We start from the raw sequence: 16,127 nt of genomic DNA on the forward strand, positions 1-16,127 counted from the left end.
TGGGATTGCAGGCATGAGCCACTGTACCTGGCTACTTTTCTTTTCTTTTCTTTCTTTCTCTTTCTTTCTTTTTTTTTTTTTTTTTTTTTTTTTTTGAGGTAAGGTCTTAGGCTTGTCTTCCAGGCTGGAGTGCAGTGGCATGATCATAGCTCACTGCGGCCTTGAACTCCTGGATTCAGGCAGTCCTCAAGCAGTCCTCTCACCTCAGCTTCCTGAGTAGCTGGGATGACAGTGCACACTACCATGCCTGGGTAATTTTTTACTTTGTTTTTCTTTTATTCTGTTATTTTTTATTTTAGAGATGGGGTCTCACTCCATCACCCAGGCTGGAGTGCAGTGACATGATCATAGCTTACTATAGCCTCGAGCTTCTGGGTTCACGTGATCCTCCTGCTTCAGCTTCCCGAGTAGCTGGGACTACAGGTACCTACTACTGTGCCCAGCTATTTATTTTATTTTATTTTACTTTATTTTATTCTAATGTAGAGAGGGGGTCTCACTTTGTTGCCCAGGCTAGTCTCGAACTCCTGGTCTCAAGAGACTCTCTCACCTCAGCTTCCCGAGTTGCTAGGATTATAGGCTTGAGCCCCTGGGCCCAGCAGATGTTTTTAAAATGACTTAATTATTCAGTAATCTTAATGCTTGGTATGATGCTGTTTTAAGAATTAAGAGTGCTGTTGAAAGATCTTCAACTTGTCAGTGGTTCTCAACTGGCATCTAGTGGGTAGAGGCCAGAGTGGCTGTAAAACATTCCACAATGCACAGAATAATCCCCCACAACAAATTATCCAATTCAAAATGTCAGTAGTGCTGAGGCTGAGAAACCATGAAGTAGATGGTGAGTGACTAGATCTGTATTTGTTAGTTACCTCTTCTGAGCTGGTACTGAGCAACCCTAGACACATTATAAGACCTTGGGGACTTTTACTTTTTTGTAGAGACATGTCAGGTATCTGATACAACATTGGAGCCTTGAGAATGAATTCTTAGTTGTACTTTGAACAGCTATAGTCAGCCCTTTATTTATATTTTTAGTCCTTATTGTCACTCACTTGTATATTCGAGCCTTGCATTCCTTAAAGTTCATGTTTTTTTGGCAAGGTTATGAAAGAAGTTACCTTGGTAGAAAAGTTCTCTGAGTATTTTGTTGGATGAAACTTAAGGCTAAGTAGTCATGGGCTAGTATGTTCTAAAAATGGTAAGTAGTATAACAGTTAGTGTCTTACATGCTCTTTGATATGCCTGTTGATTGTTTTTATCTCACCACCCCCACCTCTCTGTGTGTTTTTGTTTTGTTTTGTTTTTTTAAGAGACAGGGTCTTGCTCTTGCCCAGGCTGGAGTGCAGTGCCAGTCATGGCTTACTGCGGCCTCCACCTCCTGGGCTCAAGCTGTCCACCCACCTCAACCTCCCAAGTAGCTGGGACTACAGTTGTGCACCACCACACCTGGCTAATTTTTGTGTCTTTTGTAGAGATGGGGTTTCGTCATGTTGCCCAAGCTGGTCTCGAACTCCTGGGTTCAAGTGATCCTGCCGTCTCAGTCTCCCAAAGTGCTGGGATTATAGGCGTGAGCCACAGTGCCCGGTCCTTTCTTTGCCGCCTTTCTAACCCATTACTTTGAAACAGTAAATCACTGAGAATAGAAGTTTAGTTAGGAGTAAAGGAATCTTAGAAGGAAAGTGTTTTGATTAGTTTGGACTTTTTATTTCAGGAGCAAATGATGAGAAAGAAGCAAGCAATGCATCTTGATGCGAGATACGTCACAATGGTAGAGAATGCATATTACTACTGCAACCCGCCTCCAGCTGAAAAAACCGTGAAAAAGAAACGTCCTCCTCTCCAGGAATATGTCCGGAAACTTTTGTACAAGGATCTCTCTAAGGTTACCACCGAGAAGGTAAATCTTATGAAATCATGCAGTTAATAGTTAACATGAGATTTGTGGTAGTACTAAGCTTATGTAGAGTCTAGGAGAAGTGGGGGTAGAGCTCAAGTTCTTTTACAGTTGGCTCTGTGTAAGTCATCCTAAGAAGGAATTCTTACGATGATATATATTTGGGACATAGGTTTTGTTTTCCTTTTATGATAACTTTTTGTTTTAATTGAAATAGTAACTAGTAAATTTTGATTTTATTTGAAATTATTACTTTCTCTCTGGTATTCCATAATAAATTTGTACTTAAATATTATTTTGCATCAGTACATGGGATCCTAACCTTTAGTAGACTTTATAAGAGGCCCATGATCCCTCTGAAATCTCATAATTTTGAATGTCTCTGGCTATTTGTATTTTTCTGGAAACAGGGTCTGTAGCTTTCTTTAGATTCTTAACAGGGGTTAATTTCCAGTGAAGGTAAAGAATCACTGACCTATTATCTTAATAATTGTAGTTACCATGTTAGAAACTTTGCTTTTAAGTAAGATATGTTGAACAAAACATTTCTTGGTGAACTCTACAACTTGACATATAATACAGTGTAGAATTTTTTTCTTTTTAGGATGGAAGGTGATAAGGAATGATGTTGCAGGTTTGAAAATTGAAACCAGCTTCCTCAGTCAGAGGCAGTAGTTGTTTCAGATAGTTTTGGAATTGGCTAAAAGTTTGAAAAGTATAGAATGGCTAAATGAGTTCTCATACCAGCTTCATTGGAAATGTCAGAGTCATGTTTAGTGTTTGAAAGATGAATTGTGGATGATAATAGAGAGTAGAGATGAAAGGATTACTTTGCAATTAGCTAATAGTATCCATTTTATATAAGGAGAAAAATGGAAAGACTTTGATTATGGTTTAGAGCTCTGCTGATTATCTTGTTATAGTAGAGACTTTGAAATAGTAATTGCTAACTTTTTTAAAAACATTTTAATGTAATAGAGATGGGGTCTTGCTGTGTTCCACAGGCTGGTCTCGAACTCCTGGTCTCAAGCAATCCTCCTCCCACCTCAGCCTCCCAAAGTGTTGGAATTACAGGTGTGAGCCACTGCACCTGGTCACTAACATTTTTATAATGTGCCAGACGCTTTCCTGTGTACTTCACATATTTTTAACTTGCCTAGTCTTTACCATAAACTAGGAAGTAAGTATTTTTTTGTTATCCCCCGTTTTACACATGAGGAAATTGAGGTTGTTGGACAGTGTCAGACTTGATACAGTGTCCTCCACCTTAAGGGATCTTTTAGCCAGTTGACTTTGGATTTATTTGTTGGCAATTAATTTTTATTTTTTTATTATTATTATTAAATTATTAAATTTTATTTTTTAAGTGAGATTATTAGCTGGCATAGTGGCTCATTTTTTTATTATTATTATTAAATTATTAAATTTTATTTTTTAAGTGAGATTATTAGCTGGCATAGTGGCTCATGCCTATGAGCCAACACTTTGGGAGGCCAAGGTGGGCAGATCACTTGAGACCAGGAATTTGAGACTAGCCTGGCCAACATGGCAAACCCTCATTTCTACCAAAAATACAAAAATTAGCCGAGTGTGTTGGCACATGCCTGTAATCCCAGCTACTCGGGAGGCTGAGGCATAAAAATTGCTTGAACCCTGGAGGCAGAGGGTTGTAGTGAGCTGAGATCATGCCACTGCACTCCAGCCTGGGTGACAGAGCGAGACTCCGTCTCAAGAAAAAAAGAAAGAAAGTGAGATTATTTATGTCAAATGATGCACCAAAGAGAACATGTTATTTTTCATAAACCTTGGGTTTTGGTTTTTGTTTTGGTTTGAGATGGAGTCTCACTCTATCACCCAGGCTGGAGTGCAGTGGTGGGGTCTTGGCTCACGGCAACCTCTGCCTCCCAGGTTCGAGTGATTCTCTTGCCTCAGCCACCCTGGTAGCTAGGATTGCAGTTGCCCACCACCATGCTTGGCTAATTTTTGTATTTTCAGTAGAGACAGGGTTTTGCCATGTTGGCCAGGCTAGTCTCGAACTCCTGACCTCGGATTATCCACCCACCTTGGCCTAACAAAGTGCTGGGATTACAAGCGTGAGCCACTGCGCCTGGCCCGTTTTTGTTTTTAAAGACCTACTCCATGCTGGCCATGGTGGCTCATGCCTGTAATCCCGGCATTTTGGGAGGCCAAGGCACAGGGATCACTTGAGATCAGGGATTTGAGGCCAGCCTGGGCAACGTAGGGAGATCTCACCTCTACGAAAAATACAAAAATTAGCCAGGCATGCTATTGTGTGCCTGTAGTCCCATCTATTTGGGGGACTAAGGTGGGAGGATTGCTTGAGCCACGGAGGCGGAGGTTGTAGTGAGCCGAGATTGCGCTACTGCATTCTAGCCTGGGTGACGGAGTGAGACTGTGTCTGGGGAAAAAAAAAAAAAAAACCTACTCCAAACTCCTGATTGGATATTTCTTTTAATGACCTGAGAACAGTCACCTAGATTAAAGACCTGAAAACTCTAGAAAATTTGAGAGCACTATGGAAGGATTTAGGAAAGATGATAATACATTTTATCGTAATTAGAAAGTCTCATTTTTTCTATTTCTGAAGAGGCCGATAGAGGATTTCTAATGTATTTTCTATTTCAAAAGTTCTCTGCACAATCATAGCAAAATTTCTGTATTATTTGGTCAGACTACTGTGTACTTAATAATTTAAACAAAATTCTCTTTATTTAGGTTTTGAGACAGATGCGAAAGCTGCCCTGGCAGGACCAAGAAGTGAAAGACTATGTTATTTGTTGTATGATAAACATCTGGAATGTGAAATATAATAGTATTCATTGTGTAGCCAACCTCTTAGCAGGACTAGTGCTCTACCAAGAGGATGTTGGGATCCACGTTGTGGATGGAGTGTTAGAAGATATTCGATTAGGAATGGAGGTAAACAAGACTTCCTTTAATGTCACACAATTGGAATTTGTGGAGAATTTATTATTTCTAGGTTACTATTGAGGCTCAAGTTATGGGAATCTGTAAATTTATTAGTTAGAAAAAGCTGATAATCATTTTATAAGAATTTTCTGTAAACACTTTCCTTTTTTTTTTTTTTCCTTTTGAGACAGAGTCTCGCTCTGTTACTCAGGCTGGAGTGCACTGGCACGATCTCCGCTCACTGCAACCTCTGCCTCCTGGGTTCAAGCAATTCCCCTGTCTCAGCTTCCCGAGTAGCTGGGACTACAGGAGCATGCCTCCACGCCTAGCTAATGTTTTTGTATTTTTAGTAGAGACGGGGTTTTGCCATGTTGGCCAGGCTGGTCTCGAACTCTTGACCACAGGTGATCGCCTGTCTTGGCCTCCCAAAGTGCTGGGATTACAGGCATGAGCTACTGTGCCCGGCCTGACAGTTTCCTCTTACTGTAAAACCCAGATTTATTGTTTCCTTAATTCACTGATTGCAGAGAAAATAGGTTAAGGGTAGAATTACATTTTAACTGTTTTAGAAACAATTCATGCAATGATAGTTAATTTAATATCTAACATGTTGTTTTTATGAAAACACTTTAAAGATAGCCATTTCCTAGAGAGAGAAAAGGACACCTGGAAGTGACCACTTTATTAGAAAGGATCTGTTGTTTCTCTATTCAGTGTTCTTTCAGTAATTGATATTTTCGAGTTACAGACACAAGTTTAACCTGTTTTCATATACACTACTCCTCTTTAATGAAAATCTGTGTTTTTGTTGCCTTTTAGGTTAATCAACCTAAATTTAATCAGAGGCGCATCAGCAGTGCCAAGTTCTTAGGAGAACTTTACAATTACCGAATGGTGGAATCAGCTGTTATTTTCAGAACTCTGTATTCTTTTACCTCATTTGGTGTTAATCCTGATGGCTCTCCAAGTTCCCTGGACCCACCTGAGCATCTTTTCAGAATTAGACTCGTATGCACTATTCTGGACACATGTGGCCAGTACTTTGACAGAGGTTCCAGCAAACGGAAACTTGATTGTTTCCTTGTATATTTTCAGGTATATAAGCTGAAATATTCGGTTTGGCATCATTTAACACATTGCATGTGTTTTAAAAAAAATACTGTTAGAGAAGAAACATTATGGTATTCATATACCAGATATATGTTCATAATTAGAGTATATTCATATAAGAATGCTTTTGGAAATTTAAAGATATATGATGGATTCTATTATATGAACATTTTCATTGCATGTAACTTTTATGATTGATAATGATTGCTCATTAATTCTGGGAGTTATTTTCTACAGTTTATAAATTTGGTTCAGTAATTTATGGACCGTGATATTTAATACAGTAATTTATCAATTAAATTACTTGTGATTTGTAATACATTTGTTAATGTTCTCTTCTCACTCATGTATATTCTGGTTTACATCTCAAATTCTTGTTTCTTTCTTTTTTTTTTTTTAAATAGAGATGGGGTCTTGCCATGTTGGCCAGGTTGGTTTTGCACTCCTAGCCTCAAGTAAACCTCCCGCGTCAGCCTCCCAAAGTGTTAGGATTACAGGCATGAACCACCGTGCCCAGCCCAAATTCTTGTTTCTAAAAGATATATATATGTATATATATATTTTTTTTTGAGACTGAGTCTTGCTCTGTCACCCAGGCTGGAGTACAGTGGTGCAATCTCAGCTCACTGCAACCTCCACCTCTCAGGTTCAAGCAATTCTCCTGCCTCAGCCTACAGAGTACCTGGGATTATAGGTGTACTCCACCACACCTGGCTAATTTTTGTATTTTTGGTAGAGAGGGGGTTTCACCATGTTGGTTAGGCTGGTCTTGAACTCCTGACCTTAGATGATCTGCCCACCTCGGCCTCCCAGCGTTCTGGGATTAACAGGCGTGAGTCACCGTGCCCAGCCTAATTTTTTTTTTTTTTTTTTAAAGAAAACCTATCATTTTTGAGGAAAATGTGTTATTTTTAATACAGTAAGAATATTTGTTCATTTATTCATAAATTCTTGGGTTGTGTTTTCCATATCTTAATTTTGGGTAATTATATAAACTTGTGATTTAGACCAAGTACAATATAAATTAAATTCATATACAAATATAAGGACAGTACTACAACCTCTATAAAGTTTATATTTCAGAAGTTAACTTATAGGTTAATGAGTTGGAGCCCAATTACTATTTCCCATAAAATACAATTTTCTAAGTGCCAATTAGGGTGAACAACTCACTATCAAGTGCTTTAAGTTTTACTAAGTGGTGATAGTACCATTCGATTCTATATAATCACAATTGTTAGTATTTTCATTTACCCATTATGAAGAGAATAAGTTTAATGTTACAAGTTGAAGTATCAAAAATACATCCACATGGTGGCATGTGTTAAGTTGGGGGTAAATATTTTTGGGGAATTGCGGTCTGTTAGCTTGCTCCTATCCTACCGCTGTTCTTTTGCAATAGAGGGAAACTTATTACTCCTTTACTTTCTGAATTGATGAGCAAAAAGTGGGGAAAAGGACTTGCAGATTTGAGGGTTGGAGTCCCTGTTGTATGTAAGGACCATCTTAAGTTGGTTACTGTATTAAAAGCTAGAGTTTTGCCGCAAGATGGCAGCTATAACAGCATCCAAAGTAGAATCTCTCTCAGAATCCTTTGGATTCACTCTGACATCTTAGGCTGAGAGAAAAGAAACACTCAGAAATATTCAGGAGCCAAAAGAGACAAAAATATTTTCCAAATTGATTAACAGACAAAAATGCATAGCAGAGCCATACCTAGGAATTGGAGTCAGAAGTGAGTGAGGCCTGGGTGATGAGGTCTGTGTGTTCCATCCAGAACATGGAGTGTACGGTTTAGTATTAGAAGGTCAGGAAGAAAGGATCACCTGGAGCAGTGCTTCTAAACTTTCCTGTGCATCCATGTCCCCTGGGGACATTGTAAAGATGCAGATTCTGATTCAGTTGACCTAGGGGGAGGCCTGAGATTCTGCCTTTCTAACAAGCTCCCAGATGAGGTCTACACTTGCAGTAGCAAGGACCAGGAACAAACTGGAAAGGAAGAGTACAACTCCCAGAGGAACACCTGTTCATATACTAGTAAATTCTTGGATTGTACTTTCAGTTAATGTAAATTTAGGAATTAGAACAAGTATAAAATAGAATGTGGGAACCAGGCTTGGAGTAGAGAGGGAAAATATCTACATAGTGCCATATACACAGTAGATGTTCAATAAAGGTTTGTTGATGATTAGTGATTTTTATGTATTTCAAAAACCATATCTTCAGATACTTTAACTCTTCAAAAATCAAAGCAAGTAGCACAGAGAAAATAATGAACATTTATCACAACGATGGCTTTGAATTTGGTTAAATTTGTAAAATTAAATACGAGAAATCAGTGCCTTGTTTTGGAGTACCTGAAAATTTGTTTGGTATTTTATTTATAATATTTCCTTGCCTTAAAAAAACTGTGACAGTTATAATAAAAAGATATTTAGGGCCGGGCGCGGTGGCTCACGCCTGTAATCCCAGCACTTTGGGAGGCCAAGGCGGGCGGATCACGAGGTCAGGAGATCGAGAACATCCTAGCTAACACAGTGAAACCCCATGTCCACTAAAAATACTAAAAAGTAGCCGGGAGTGGTGGCGGGCGCCTATAGTCCCAGCTGCTTGGGAGGCTGAGGCAGGAGAGTGGCATGAACCCGGGAGGCGGAGCTTGCAGTGAGCCGAGATTGCGCCACTGCACTCCAGACTGGGTGACAGAGCGAGACTCTGTCTCAAAAAAAAAAAAAAAAAGATATTTAATAAATTCACCAAATAGCTCAAAACCTGTATAGACAGAGGGAAATGATTGGAATAGGATCATTGCTGTTGACCATTAATAGAAATGGTAGGTGTCTTTTACAACCTTTTAGCTTAGTAGTTATAACTAGGTAACAGCACAATATAGTTTATTATTTTAAAATATTTTGTTATTAATTTCTTATAGCTAAATTTATTTTTCATTTGTTATCAGCGTTATGTTTGGTGGAAGAAAAGTTTGGAGGTTTGGACAAAAGACCATCCATTTCCTATTGATATAGATTACATGATCAGTGACACACTAGAACTGCTAAGACCAAAGATCAAACTCTGTAATTCTCTGGAAGAATCCGTCAGGCAGGTACAAGACTTGGAACGAGAATTCTTAATAAAACTAGGTAAGCAATTGACTGCAGACAGAAAATGAAGGTGATATTTGGCAGATTGTTTCTGGAATTTGCGTTATAATGTTACCAGAGTTTACATTGTATCTTTTCTATTTTCAGCGTTGAGTGTTATGTGGTAGTGTTAGGTAATGCCTGTGTGGTGTGCTTGATTTCACTAAGTAATTTCAAACTGGAGGACAACAGTTATGCAGGACTCGCAGGACAGGACTTGAAGCAAGTGACAGTGATGGGGGAAAAAAAAAACCACAATCCTGTCTACCTCTCTTAATTGTAGAATTTTTGGTTGCTAATATAAAATCTATTTTTTATTAAAGCATTTCTTATTTTTGCTATGAATTTTCAACAGGCATTATTTCCTAAAAAGTGCAAGCAAAGAAACTGTAGAAGGGAGTACCTGTCAGAAGTTTGGAACTACCCTACAGGATTTCAGACTTACCCACTGGCAGAGTTGCTTCTGTTTCTAAGGACTAGAGAAAATCTAGAGATAATTAGAAGGTTCTCTATATACTTTAGTATCCTGAGGTTGTTTTGGGGAGAAGAGTTAACTCTTGAACAGCTTCCACTAGAGCTGCGGGAACCTATATGTCTTTAGAAATAACCAGTACAAGGTATAGCCATACCAATCTGGTTTATATGCTGATAGTTCTTAACATGTTTTATTGTAGTCATTTTAAAGTGACACGTTTTGGCCAGGTGTGGTGGTTCACGCTTGTAATCCCAGCACTTTGGGAGGCCGAGGCAGGTAGATCACCTGAGGTCAGGAGTTCGAGACCAGCCTGGCCAACATGGCAAAACCCCATCTCTACTAAAAATACAAAAATTATCCAGGCATGGTAGCGCACACCTGTAATCCCAGCTACTCAGCAGGCTGAGGCAGGAGAATTGCTTGAACCCGGGAGACAGAGGTTGGAGTGAGCCAAGATCATGCCATTGCACTACAGCCTGGGCAACAGGAGCGTAACTCCATCTCAAAAAAATAAAATAAAACAAATAAATAAAAAGTGACGCGTTTTCAGACTATTAAGCTAGTATTTGATTTCCCACTAGAACTTGGTACATTCATGTCTGTCATTAAGGGATCTTTACCTTCACCAGTTACGCAAATTATATAAATTTACTACATCTACTACATCGCATATCTGAAGAACCACTTTTCATGGTAAAGGTTTTATAAGTGCTGCTACTGATTGTGCAAGTATTGACTTTTCCTACAACTTAACCCATAAAGGCATATGTGATTCTTTTTGTTCTTTGAACCTTTTTCCAAGTTACCTACTTTCTTTTCCTTTTGAAATTTCCAATTGAATACATTATCTCATATCAAGCAGAGTATTTATGAACTTATTTCACTTGCTTTGGATCCTTGGAAAATTGTTAAGTCTTAGCCTTGTTTCCTAAAAACCTTCATGAATGGTACTCTCTGTATAGTGGACATGAGTAAATATTAGTGTGACACCTAGTTTGGTGACAGAAAAGAGAACAGTTGTGCTTTGTCCTTTGTAGATCAAAAGGCTAAATTAAAGGACTGCAGGCTTCTTGTGAGGACTCTGTCCTTGTTTAGAATGTGGAGGTAAAAATAAATCACTGTTTATGAATGAAACTCTAAAGATGGTAGCGGCCGCAATGAGTGCACTCCCAAGTCGCCATTTGCTTCCTGGTTGAGGAAGAAGACATATGCAGAAAAATCGATATTAAATCAGTTTCCTACTGATAAACCAGAAGATAATACAGTATTGTGGCTTTGGTAGTTTTTTGTTTTCAGACACCTGAAAATTCATTGTCTCATGTTAGTTTTATAGTATCCCAATATTAACATAATAGTTAATTGGAAAACACTAAAACCGTTTTATTGGATTTTTAAAATAACTTTTAATAGTATTAAAAGTAATGTGTTCATGACAGTAATTTTTAAAAAACCAAGAAAACAATACCAGTATTCCATACAGAAAGATAATCATGTGTTAATATTTTGATACATATTTTTCTACTCTTTTTAAATTTTTTATGTTTGTGATTTTATAACCAATTGGTTCTACTTAATACGTTATGAAATTTTTTCTTGACATTACACATATTCTCTTAAAGCTTTATTTTTTGTTTTTTAATTGGCTGTATTCATTTGTATCTATGTGCCATAATTTACCTAATACAACTGTTTCACTCTTAGGTTGATTCTAGTTTTATACCACTGTAAATAACATTTTTAGTGTACCTCTGATTTTCTCAGGATAGATAAGATTACTGGGTCAGATTTTTATTTTAATTTAAGAACAAAACTAAAATGGTAATAGGCAATGTTATTTAATTCTGGTTTGGAAGTGTTCAAAGCAGTATTCATGAAATGAGAGAGTTAAATCACATCATCACTGAAGTTTCTTCCTGCTTGAATCCTCTAAGATTCTATGCATGAACAGGTATTTATTTAACACCTACTGTGTCTTTATTAATATATGGGCTGTCTTCAGTTTCGAACATTTAAGACAAGTTCTTTGTCCTCAAGGGTCTTATGATCTGATGTAATATTTATGAGATCATTAGGAAAAAATAACAACATGGTATATCATCAAATGTAAGATGCTGTAGGTTCTCCACATGCTTAAGGAGCAAATAGGAGAAAAAGTAATGGATTGAGGTACTCATTGACAGTTCATACAGGAAGTAAAACTGAAACTGAACTTGAAGAGTGGATGGGATTTGAAAGTACATATTGAAGAGTATTATCTATTGAGAAGGATATTGGGCAAGCAAGATCTCAAAGCAGTGTGTTCTGTGACAGGAGACGTCTGAGGCAACTTCAGGGGAGGGCTTAGGAGAGAGGAGTGGGTAGCAGATCAGTGGGATCAGATGAGACCACTTTGTGTGCATATCAAAAGTAGAGAGGGCGGATTGGAATTCCAACAGGAAGAAGAATTGACTGGGCAGTGAAATGTGGGATGGACACAGGAGGTGAAAGCAAATTCAGGCCAGGGAGTTCCATTAGGCTTAGGAGGAGAATGCTGTTATTGAAGAAAAAAAATTAGTCTGTATGGTGACAAAGCTGCTATGGCGTTTTGCCCCATTCACCCTGCCTTAATTTGCATACATTCAAATTGATAGCCAAATATGATTTCTCCATTAAAGTAGCATGATTTTTTTCATGTCTTTGAGTTTTTGGAGACTCTTTAAATCTCATTTGGTAAAGAGTGTGGCCAACGCTGTATCTTACATATGGCTGAGACTGTACCTCATCTGTTACTGTTTTCTACCTTTGTCCAAGACTGAGATATACAAGATTATCCAAGTATTTAAAGCTGTAAGAAAAGAGGGAAAAGTATACACACACATACACTTATTTTTTCTCGCTTTTTGTTGGTTGTGTTTATTTGTTGAAATGTAAGCCTACACATTTAGTTTTTTAAATGTTTCTCACCATAGTTTTTAATTATTTTACCTTTGTTCTGAGAAAATGGCTGTTGAATTCTTAATGCATACTTTTACATGAATTGGTATAGTATAGAAAACTAGCCTGTCTCTATTTTTAATGTATTTTTCCATTTCCACCTTCTCATTTCAAGGCCTAGTAAATGACAAAGACTCAAAAGATTCTATGACAGAAGGAGAAAATCTTGAAGAGGATGAAGAAGAAGAAGAAGGTGGGGCTGAAACAGAAGAACAATCTGGAAATGAAAGTGAAGTAAATGAGCCAGAAGAAGAGGTGATGACTTTTATGCATAGCAATATAGAGTACATTTGTATAAGAGTATTTTGATTATATGAGCCAAAATTTTTTTAATACATAAGACCTCCTCCTTGTTTTTTTCTCTTTTTCTTTTTTTTCTTTTTGAGACAGAGTCTTCCTCTGTCGCCCAAGTTGGAGTGCTGTGGCGCAATCTTGGCTCACTGCAACCTCTGCCTCCTGGGTTCAAGTGATTCTCCTGCCTCAGCCTCCTGAGTGGCTGAGATAACAGGAGCGTGTCACCACGCCCAGCTAATTTTTGTATTTTTAGTAGAGATGAGGTTCCACCATGTTGGCCAGGCTGGTCTTGAACCCCTAACTTCAGGTGATCCACCCCTCTCAGCCTCCCAAAGTGCTGGGATTACAGGCGTGAGCCACTGCACCTGGCCTCCTCCTTAGTTTTATTATAGTAAATGTAACTAGTAGTATGTATCATAAAACCTCTTGTTTAATTAAAAGTTTTTAAAGAAAGTAATAAAATACTGATTATAGCATTTTTATTTAATAAGCAATTTAAAGAAAAAAATTGATCTCCACGTCTTTTTTTTTTTTTCTTTTTTTTTTTTGAGACAGGATTTCTCTCTGTTGCCGAGGCTGGAGTGCAATGGTGTGATCATAGCTCACTGCAGCCTCAACCTGTTGGGCTCAAGCGATCCTCCCACCTCAGCCTCCTCAGTAGCTGAGACCGCGTGGACGTGCTACCATGCCCAGCTAATTATTTTGGGTTTTTTTGTAGAGATGGGGATCTTGCTATATTGCCCAGGCTGGTCTCAAACTCCTGGGCTCAAGCAATCCTCCTCCCTCAGCCTTTCAAAGAGCTGAGATTATGGGTGTGAGCCATTGCACCCCACTTTTATGTATCTTAATCTCGCTGTTGAATATGGACTTTTTAGTCAGTGGATTTTATGCTCTTCAAAACAAAATTACTGGCTAGATATTAATGAGCTTTGCTTTATTTTTCCCAGATCTCATGGTTATATGAAATCCGAAATTCAACATATACGATAGCAATTGATACACCCTTTTTGTATCTATGACTATTAAGCTAAACCATATGAAATTGCTCTTGTACTGTTCCTGACTTAGCAAAATGTCATTTCTGTGTGATTAAAACGAGCAGTTTTAATTCTTTGGGTTTTGTTGATGTTGTCTGAGACAGTCTTCACTGTCGCCCAGGCTGGAGTGCAGTGGCATCATCTCGGCTCACCGTAGTCTCCACCTCCATAGTTCAAGCGATTCTTGTGCCTCAGCTTCCCAAGTAGCTAGGATTTTAGGTGTGTGCCACCATGCCCAGCTAATTTTTGTATTTTTAGTAGAGATGGGGTTTCACCATGTTGGCCAACCTGATCTCGAACTCCTGGCCTCAAGTGATCCCCCCACCTCGGCCTTCCAAAATGCTGGGAGTACAGGTGTGAGCCACCACGTTCGGCCCGTAATTCTTCAGTTTTTTCTTCCAAACTCACTTATGTTTAAATGTTCCATGAAGCTGTGCACATCTGTAGTCCCAGCTACTCAGGAGGCTGAGGTGGGAGGATTGCTGGAGCCCAGGAATTCATGTCCAGCCTGGACAACATAGTGAGACCCTGTTTCTTTAAATTAAAAAAAAAAAGTCAATCAAAATAAAAGGATGTCTGGGATTTGCTTTATAATCTCGAGGTAGACTGGGGAATGGGTTAGGGGTATAGAAGAAACAAAACAAGAGTTTAAAAAGTTAAAATGAGTAAAGATACAAATAGAATACTGATGAAATTAAAATGTAAGCCATGAAATTAGCAGTTTTTCACTGGAAGTATGATTTTAATTAAATATTGAAAAAAGTTTAAATTTGCAGTCAATACTTAAGTGTTTTGGGGAAATTTAATTTCACTTTTAAAGTATTTGAGTAAATGGGATGTAAATATTTTGAGAATGTGGGTTTAATATTTAAAGGAATGTTAATTGTTTATGACATTCATAAGATAGATTTGCCAACTGGATTTTTAAAAAGCTTTATTTACAATTAAAGAGAAAGGACTCATAATTTAAGGTGATTAAAGTTTTCTACGGTCAGATGTAAAAATCCATAAGGCTGTGTTTCCTTTAGCCCTAAAGCTTTGTAACTTATTGGATATTTGGAATGGTTTAACTGCATAACAAATGGCTTCGCTGTTAGTTAAAAAGGATTGGTTGTGAAAAGACAGTATAGGCAATAATGTATGGTTTTCCTGATTGGCTAGTATTTATAGGCAGTGGAAATGCACCATTAAGTATTTATGTTATTTGCTACCACTTTTTCTTGACAACCTTAGAACTTCCTTAGATATAAATAAGTTAGTAAAAATTTAGAACTGGAATATGTTTCTTTAATTGGCTTCAGTATACTAGATGAACATAATTATATTGCTTTGTTTTCAAAATGAGGTTGTAATAGAAACATTCAGTAATAGAATTCAAGTTGACTTATTAAGTATTTTATAACAACAAAGGGAAATGAGAAAGTATTTCCATTTCATATTTTCAGACTAATCTTATGGTTGTCTTGGATTTGGCTACTGTACTAATTACATGAGCAGTATCTAATAAATCCAGCATTGTTGGTAAATATGACATTAAGGGGCGCTCATTTTCTTATTAATTTCTCATTTGAAGAGTTCTGATATGTTTCCTCCTCTAAGTGCATTTTCTCCTTTTTAAACATGAACTTTATAATTTTGATAGTTATATCATTTGTAACCATTACTTACTTTTCCAGTTGGAGAATGCATATTGCACAGCATACGTGTGTTTGCTACATAAAAATGCAAGCAAAATGTGCAGAGGGAGGTTCCAAGTGCTTGTGTGTGGGAGAAGTGAACGGGGACTCTGGTTCACTTTGTGAGAAATCAGGTTGGAATAGTTCACTTCTCCTTTCACCCTGAGACCAGTTTCCCGTGACCGCCCTCCAAACATAAGGAGGAGAAATTTATTAAAGAAAGAAGATGCATTGATTATGAAGTAATAAGAGCAATGGATATTCTACAGTTATTTACTTTGAGACAGAAGGGTTAGAATTCAGCTCTTAAAAACAAATGCTGTGTTCTATTTTTATCTTGGTTTTCAGCTGTTTAAAGTTCTATTTGACCTTTTGAAGAGTGGGGATGACTTTTAGCACCTAACAACCTGAACATTTTCTCTTAAATATCAGCTCTATAAGTTAAAGATAACTGTTTAAATTAAATGTTCTTCAGTGATAACTCCAATATTCTCTAGCATTATGTAATTTATCAACAGAAAGTACAAGATTCATTCTTATAAGAGGAATAATAATTATTTACTGAGCATTTATTGTTCATGGTTACTGCCCTAAGTG

At 37.7% G+C, this 16,127-nt stretch overlaps 1 protein-coding gene across 1 annotated transcript in view; it reads left to right on the forward strand.

The window, feature by feature from the left end:
• The window catches only part of UPF2 (UPF2 regulator of nonsense mediated mRNA decay), a 120,325-nt gene that overhangs the window by 79,490 nt on the left and 24,708 nt on the right, over nucleotides 1–16,127 (forward strand). Inside the window, exons 12-16 of the mRNA XM_030819306.1 lie at nucleotides 1,712–1,897; nucleotides 4,631–4,834; nucleotides 5,645–5,920; nucleotides 8,892–9,075; nucleotides 12,639–12,778. Of these exons, the coding sequence (XP_030675166.1) occupies nucleotides 1,712–1,897; nucleotides 4,631–4,834; nucleotides 5,645–5,920; nucleotides 8,892–9,075; nucleotides 12,639–12,778 (990 nt within the window). The remainder of the gene's footprint in view (nucleotides 1–1,711; nucleotides 1,898–4,630; nucleotides 4,835–5,644; nucleotides 5,921–8,891; nucleotides 9,076–12,638; nucleotides 12,779–16,127) is intronic.

Source organism: Nomascus leucogenys, chromosome 9, assembly GCF_006542625.1.
Source record: "Nomascus leucogenys isolate Asia chromosome 9, Asia_NLE_v1, whole genome shotgun sequence".
NCBI lineage: Eukaryota > Metazoa > Chordata > Mammalia > Primates > Hylobatidae > Nomascus > Nomascus leucogenys.